The 8,387-nt window shown below is 40.8% G+C and overlaps 1 protein-coding gene across 2 annotated transcripts in view; it reads right to left on the bottom strand.

The window, feature by feature from the left end:
* Window positions 1-234: 234 nt before the first annotated feature.
* LOC111575954 (dual specificity protein phosphatase CDC14AB-like) overlaps window positions 235-8,387 on the bottom strand; it is a 19,364-nt gene continuing 11,211 nt past the window's right edge. For both annotated transcript variants that reach the window (XM_023281405.3, XM_035953428.2), the window contains 7 exons: window positions 7,878-7,965; window positions 6,845-7,075; window positions 5,828-5,966; window positions 4,264-4,504; window positions 4,026-4,117; window positions 3,249-3,386; window positions 235-3,167 (listed from right to left, as the gene is read on the bottom strand). In XM_023281405.3, the coding sequence (XP_023137173.1) occupies window positions 3,134-3,167; window positions 3,249-3,386; window positions 4,026-4,117; window positions 4,264-4,504; window positions 5,828-5,966; window positions 6,845-7,075; window positions 7,878-7,965 (963 nt within the window). In that variant the 3' untranslated portion in view covers window positions 235-3,133. The remainder of the gene's footprint in view (window positions 3,168-3,248; window positions 3,387-4,025; window positions 4,118-4,263; window positions 4,505-5,827; window positions 5,967-6,844; window positions 7,076-7,877; window positions 7,966-8,387) is intronic.

Here is an 8,387-nt window from a genome sequence, read left to right as displayed (position 1 = left end):
TATATATATATATATATATATATATATATATATATATATATATATATATATATATATATAAACTGGCCTTTTACGGCTTCAGGCTGTTAGAACGGAGTTTAACAGTGAAATATCAACTTCTGGATCTGCATGTTGTTTCCATTGGAAGAAATTAATGCCATGAGTATGAAAGCAGAGATTTATGATAAATATCCAATGTATGCATAATAAAATGTAAATTTAACCACAAACTCATAATTTCTTAGCCTTTTATTCTTCATTTCAAAAACAATCTCTGTGGCAACAACCATCTTATCAAACTGTAAATTACAAATGATTAGACAGCACTTTCCCAAAAAGACACCAGCAATGAACACCTATAAGCCATGATAACATTCATAGAGTTTAGTATAATGGGAACGGCTCAATGTCAAATCTCAGCATCTTTTGCATAGCATGATTAGCATGTATGTTACAAGAAACAAAATACCATATACATGTTCCCAGAACAGAGAAAAACGGCTAAACACAAACAGAATAAATTCCCTTTATGAAAGACTTTAATCAAACACCGTCTTGGATGCCAAAATGATTGCTGGCAAACAAAAATGTCCCAAAAATGTTTAATTAGAACCATAGACATTTGTAATCCTGTGATCTAAAGTGTCTGTGCCTTGTTTAGTGAGTTTAGTTGTTTATCCTATATGTATAAAACCGTTCACACTTTGTTTTCAAAATGAACATATTCTAGTGATATATTGAGTTACATTACCTCTACAACATTAGTATATTAATGTTCTAATAATAAAGTGCATTTGCTGTTAAGAGTCACATGGCTCAGTTTCAAAGTCAGCTTTATTGTCAATTCTTCAATATGTACATTTCCAAATGGAAAACCAAAAATAACATGAAGTCCATATAAATTTATGTTATATTCCAATCTAGAATGAAAAGGACTGGATTACAGTACACGTCACCACAACTCTTCATGTATGTTCTCTGGTGGGTGATCAGAACAATCATCACCTCAAAGGAAAGTTTGATTTCAATGTTGGTATTCGACTCAATATGTGACACCAAAATAATCTGCAAATCTCTGGTGCGTAGAGATGATGTGATCTAAACCACATTAATATGAGTGTTGATATTTCATTGCCTGTATGTGAAAAGTAAGTTGTTGTTTTTTTTTGTTTTTTTTTTGTTGTTTTTTTTTTTGTTTTTTTTTTGTTGTTTTTTTTTTTTGTTTTAATTGTAAACCCCAGCCCCTGTCCAAACTCCATTATACATGGAATGTGATTGTAGTGATTTTTTGAGTGTTTTGACTGGTTGAAGTCAAGGAGACATCACAACCTCCTTCTCTGAGCCATCGAGACATGGACTCTGCAGACCAAGCACCAAGACATTAGCAGCAGAATCATGAAGTCCCAAAAGTTGTGATTGGCGAGATGCTTAGAATCTGACTTTTTGTTCCAGCATATCCCATAGATGCTCAATCAGACTGAGATGTGGGGTCAAGTCAGTTCATTAAAAAAAGTCAACCTCTCAAACATCTACAAATATTGTGTTCTGTGTGTCAGGAGACATAATCCTGATGAAACATGGGAACTACCATCACTCAATACAATTGCCATGAAGTGGTGTGCATGGTCTGCAACAATGTTTGGGTTGGTGGTCCATGTCAAACTTGCACCCAAGGATGGTAATTTTCCCACAGTTCATTCTGCTGCCATCACTTCTCCAGGTAAACTATGTGCTGTGCAAGTCCTTGGACCAAGTAACCCTTTGCCATATGTCGCGGTACAGTCCCAACACTTGTGTGCCTGTTTTTGACGCTTTCACTCGTGGCCAGTGGGTAGAATGGGCAGTCTATATGGTCCAGCAGTGACTCAGTCGGAAATCTGGGGCAGGTGCAATAGTAGCCCTTTTGTGGATCTAAACCAGACTGGATAGCGTTTGCAGCCTTGGTGCATTGATGAGCCTCAAGCGGCCACTAAACTGCTGTCTGTGGGAACTCGCCACTGCTGACTGGAAGCGCCCGACAAACCTGCTGCTGAATATTTAAGCTGTTGTCAGAACCGTCCAGGTCTTTCCACCAGTTAATTTCTCCTGCGTCCAACACCTTAACGTGAACCATTTATACAACCTTTTTCTTCCACTTCTTCAGGATTGGGTCGTAATTTCAGCAGGCTAAGCAGATCTTTCCAGACATCCCTTTCCCCAGTAATGCTCTCCAGCTACTCCTGAGGTATTCCCAGGCCAGCTGAGATATGTAATCCCTCAAGCGAGTTCCGGTTCTACCCTTGGGTTTCCTTCAATCCTCCAAAGGAAGGTGTTCAGGCGGCATCTTAATTAGATTCCTGACCCACCTCAGCCGGTTTATTTCCATGCCACCATACCCCATTGGATGGGTTTGTGTGTCCTGGTGATAGGAGCCATGTTGTAGGCCCTGATAAGTTCTCCTAAAGCAAATTGGTCCTTAGGGAGGGGCCAGATGAGGATTCATTCAAAGAACCCCTATGAACTGGCAGAGATGGAGCTCCAACACCTGAAATGGGGAGGTCAGGGCCTCCTCCTGGAGCTTGCAAGCATCTGGTGGGAAAGTCTTACAGCCTAAAGTCGCAACTTGGAGCCACCCTGTGGGCTGACCACCCACTGGGATAGACATAGGGATCAGGTGTGATGCAAGCTGGGTGGCAGTCATTAGCAGGCTCCTGGGCACCGACTTTAGTGACATGGAACATAACCTTTATAACAATATATTCAACAACAGTTGTAGCAACAGAAATGATTCCAGAAAATTGGTATAAGCACATGGAGAAAGTATTAGGGTGAAGTGTTGTGTGGCCTTGATCCTGCAGGGTACTTGTGCCTGTGTAATATGCTGTCATTTACTGGAGACATGAAGATGAATTATGGTTTCAGTCTCATATTGTTGGCTGAGGTAACCAGTAATCTACAGTTTTGATGTAGCCCTTCAAGTGTTTCCAAAACTTCAAGTTGACTCAACAAAACTGCTGTTTCTGTCTGATTTTAAAAGACAGATAATTCAAAGGTTTGCCAGGGTTGGTCAAATATTTAAGGCCTGGTCATTCTCAGAGCTAATCCACTTTTTGACCTCATCATCGTCTGAGTCGACTTCATCCAAAGCTGGAGTTCAGTGAATGCTGAACAGACTGAGGCTGAAGGGGCTGCAGGAAGAAGCATAAAGTCAACAAAGTAAAAGAGAGACACAAGGATTTGTTTCAGAAATCAAAGACTTGAACGCCCACCTCTTAATCTGTGTGGCCGAGGAGGATGAGCTTCGTAGCAGCTTTTTAGAAGATGAAGATGGGGAGAGGGACAGGGGGACTTTAGAGGACTTTGGTGGAGGAAGGATGGAGCAGTGTGAGGCCTTGGACAGGTTTAACCTGAATGAGGAAGGAAATCAACAGATGATAGCATCAGTATTTCTGATACTAGTTGCTTTTCAAGAATACATAGGACAATGATGACTGTATACATCTGATATAACCTTTAAAGAATAAGTATTAGTCCTTAGTCCAATTTTAAGACTGGGGCCAATCATGAGAATTCTGAAGTAATCAGCATCTGTTCAAACCTACTCTTCATTTTTTGTTTGGATCTGGTCAGATGCAAAGTATGATCATTGTCCTACTTTATCCCACAGTAATTTAACACTTGTTTGCTGGCCTGAGGTCAGTAAACCTCACACTAGTCTCTGTCGTGGTGCTCCTTTATTAACTGAACTTACACTAGTATAGTGCACTCTGCTTTCCAACACCTCCTGTAGCTGTGACAGAATTAAGAGGCTCCACATGATGGCGCCACAACATACTACAGTTAAATCTACAATACCGGAATGAGTCTTATCTAGGAAAATGGTTCCTGGTATTGGAACATACTAAATATTGATCAGAGAGAAAAAACTTGATCAAGACATTTCAAATGCAGAGGAAAGGAAGTGGATTTTTCAACAAGTCACCCTTTCAACAGCCACAATGACAGCATTTCTAACACCACCATAATCTGACATTTGAAAGTGATACCTGGAGGAGGAGGAGACGGATCTTGGTGGCCGGTTTCCCTTCAGTGCTCTCAGTTTGTCTCCCTGAGTTAGACTGGCTTCCTTGCAGTTGTTCTACACAAACAGAAAGAGACAGTGTCATCAGAATACAAGGCCATTTATGAATATAAACTGCTATTGTCTGTTTATACTTTCTAGTTTTTTATTATGTTAATTTTTTTTATGTTAAAGAGGCGGTTATAAGAAGTCCTGCTCCTCACCTCATCCAGGCTGTAGGACTTGTGGAGGGTGGTGTTGATGGACAGGTCGTCCATGCTGGACAGCAGGCAGGACATCGACTCCTGTTTGTGTTCTTCCACAGAGTCGGAGCTGTGAAGCTGCTGTTGTTGTTGTTGTTGTTGACGCTGCTGCTGCAGCTGTTGCCGCCGGCTGAGTCTCTGCTGGACCAGCTTCTGTTTGGAGCGATGGACGTCTCCCTGCACCCACAAACTGTGCTGTTTCCTGCAGAAACACAAAAAAAGTACTCACAGTGACAATGTTTAGCAGATAAAATGCTCACCATGTTTACCTGTGTAGCATGTTAGCATAATAACAGTCTAAAAACCCTCAAAGAACACATTAGCATGTATTTGTTCAGAAAGCAAATTATTACACATTGTGAGATCATATAGATTAAAAAGTCTTCTGGGGACCACAAATGGCAAATAAAAAACAATTATCATGGTATTGTGTGATTGTTATAAGACAAGTGCTGGAGTTATTCTATATTTTAGTTGTCAACAAATCCAAAAAAAGGCTACAAAAATTGACATTGGTCCTCTGATTTTACCTTCAAACTCAGATCTGAATCTTTAAAAATGGCTAAATTTCTGTAATTTATCTTTAAACTGTGATTCAGTGTTTTTTTAACAAACGTTACTCAAACAGGAGGAATTAGTGCATCTTTGCGGGACTATTTTCAGCGGTGGATTAATCCACATTTGTGGCTCCATGGAGTGTTTCCAGCAGCAGGAGAGTGTGTGTTGGATTGAGCCGAAATAAACTGCAGTGTGTGTGTTCATGGTGATTAAGAAACATGTCAGTCAGTACCTTTAAATACCTTCTGGACAGTAATGGAGCGCTGTAGCACAGAGGAATGAGGCCTAGGAGAATTAACCATGTATGTGAACTTAGGTAAAGCTTTAGTTGAGACCAGCAACAATTTATAAAGACAACAACAACTCATGTAAGTTAACAAGATTCAATCTCTGAGAACCACAATCAACATATGTCACAGCCATCCCCAGGGCCACACTGCTGAAGGCATTAAATGTCTTGCAAAAGTCTCATATTTAGCTGGATTAGGCATAGACTATGTAGAAAAGATGCATATAACAACTAAAACCTCACCCATTAGTTTGTGGACTCCCATTATGAAGCTTCAAGTTTGGAATTTGCATTTTTTTAGACACTACACATGCCCTGCTTTATCATCTAGTTTCCACTAAATGAGGTCATAACTTACTAAATGTACATCATGCTGTATTAAAGAACTCTTGAAACTAGCTATTGAGTCTATAAACTCATCAGAACAATGTTTACTGAGGTAACAAATCACTTGAGAATTATGATTATTTTCTAATATGCTTCTATACAATGTAGCCAGAGAAGTCGCCCCCTGCTGGCTGTTAGAAAGAATTGCAGCTTTAGACACCCTGAGACTACACCCATCCTGTACATACAGTCTTTAGGTGAAAATGGTTAGTTCAGAACCTCCTAAAAACTTCTTTATCTTAGTTCTTTCACTGAGAGAAGAATAGGAAGTGGGTTGTTTCTCAAACCCACTCTTCTAAGAAGTTCTGCTGGGGACCGATGATGGATCCGGGTCGGCAGATTCTGATCCAAGCGATGGCCTCGGCCGCAGTGAAGCGGAAGTGTTTCATCAGGTAGCAGCCAATCAGAGTGCCTGTACGACCCAGACCAGCTAGAAACAGAGAGAGAAAGTTAGGACCCACATTTACGACAGGAAGCATGTTTTTTGGTCTGCATCATCATCATGGTTGTGTGTTGGGACATGGACGTACAGCTGTTGTGTCTGGATGGCGGGTGGAGTGGACTGATCACACCTGGCCGAAGACTGAGCTCCAGGTCTCACCTGGAACTCATGAGGAGTGATTATCCTGGAGCTCCAGACCTCCTCCTAGCCCTGGTCCTCCACACCTCCCAACCCGTTGGATTGATCCACCACCACAAGTCCTCCTCCCAGAAGACCCCAGCAATCAGCACACACCAGTGTAAATCTGCAACCAGAACTCTGTCTGGGCGGCTGGTTTGATGGAACCAGTTCTCCTGGTGCCTCTTTGTGATTTGTGTGTGTTCTGGTTTGGTCTGTAGGTTTGTATCCACTGAGGGGAGACTACGGACATTTAGAGCTTCTGTTCTGCTGTTGATTCATTGAGGAGCCTCCAGTCCTAGTTGAGACTGAAGCTCCTGTTAGCAGTCCGCCAACTTTGGTGAGAAGCTATTTGTAATTTTAGTCTTTGTGTGTTAAATGTGTGTGTTTAGAGGCACTAGTTTTGTTCAGTTCTTCTGAGCACTGTTTGCAATATTTTCTGTTACTGGTGGTCGGTGTTGCTGCTGTGTTTTGGTTTTGGCTAAGGGGTTTAGTTGCTTTAGTTGCTGTTAGCCTTGGTTTGGTTCTTTGATTTGGCAGCACCCACCAGTCTTGTTTTCATTGTTTGATCACTGTTCTGTTAAATTTGCTATGGAGCAATAAACTGCTTTATCCAAACCAATAACATCTGGTGATTTTTGTTGCATCCAGCTGGGCCTGGAGGTTGGACCAAACCAATCAAGCCTCACCTTTGCAGTGCACAGCCACAGCTCCTTCTGAACTCTCGCACACATGGAGGAAGCGCCTGACGATGAGGTCGGAGGGCGTCGTCCCGTCCTGGAAGAAGAGATCATGGTGATCGAATCCTGCGTCCTCAAACCGTCTGCCTTCGTACAACTTCCTGTTCAGCCGGACCACAGCTCTCACTTCGTTTTGACGGAAGTATGCAAAGTAGGCCTCAGGTGCATGTAGAGGATAACCTGCAGGTAGGATCAAACAGAGTGGGTTTTAAATGAGTTTCATTAAGTCAATTCAATTTTATTTATATACCGCAAAGTACAGTTCAAGTTGTCGCCAGACACTTTACAGGACCCAGATGAACCCCCAGAGCAGCCCTAAGGCGACAGAGGCAAGAAAAAAACTCCCTTTTAACGGTAAGAAACTAAGGATATCGTCTTTTTTGCCAATAACTGATATGCTGATATTGTCCAACTCTCAATTTCCAATTCTGATATCAACCGATACCGATATCTGTGGGCTGTTGAACTAATTCTAGGTAACATCACATATCTCCTGTGGTGGAATTAACACATCATGCCTCATTTTATTGTGATGCTCCATTGGATGCAACAAGGCTCTCAGATGCATTATTTTATCAGTCTTCATGACATCCAAAAAACCCGGTAACGATACTGACTGATATTACATTTTTATGCCAATCGAAGTCCAAACTTCAGCATTAATGTTTTCCTCATCCTGTGGTTCGATATTACAGATAATAGTAAGTTTCACTCCCCACTTTTCCCCAGTTTTTAGCTGTTCTTTATTCAGTTTACCATTTTTATCCATAAAGCCTGAATTAGTCAAATATAACAAAAAAAAAAGATTCTGAAATTGATGCTGAAATTATAATACAGCACACTGATAATCCACTCATTGTAAAAATATAGATGACTGCATATTTTGGGAAACTTTTTTTTCAACTGGAGCCTTTAGAAAACCCACAGCAAACTTTTGGGAAAGGGTTTTAAATCGGTGGTTTTGATTTGTAGTTTGACTCACCGTTCTCTACCTTACTGCGAGGGTGAGGGCTGCTGAAGGCCAGAATTTTCCCAGGAATTATCCAGTTCATGTCTCCGTTTTCTACTCGCTATAAACACAGACAGAAAAGAAGCAGATGTAGTAATGTATGCCACACTTTAGACCACAAAAATATAGAAAAACAGAACTCAAAGATAAAACGTTTACATGACAAAAGCAAGAAAATACTTTAGTTGTGAGATTGCAATTATTTACTTCTTTTATGTTTTGTATGTTTATTTTTGGTCATAGATGGATGATACAGTCCATCACAGATCTGTGGAAAAACCATTTCACCTGCAGTTTGCTGAAGGTGTACGGTTGCTTTTCCATTTCTTTTTGGTTGTTTTTAGATCTTTAAAAACTTAGGGTGGTTGTTGCAATGATGTTTGGGATCATTGTGTTCTTGAAGACACCATAACTTGAAGAATACAAAGTCCCTGAAGACTGGGAGTCATATTTTAGTCAGTATTTTGGTAAAGACTTGCACTC

The sequence above is a fragment of the Amphiprion ocellaris genome, chromosome 10 (genome assembly GCF_022539595.1).
Source record: "Amphiprion ocellaris isolate individual 3 ecotype Okinawa chromosome 10, ASM2253959v1, whole genome shotgun sequence".
Classification (NCBI taxonomy): domain Eukaryota; kingdom Metazoa; phylum Chordata; class Actinopteri; family Pomacentridae; genus Amphiprion; species Amphiprion ocellaris.
This window is presented reverse-complemented; position numbering and strand designations above follow the sequence as displayed.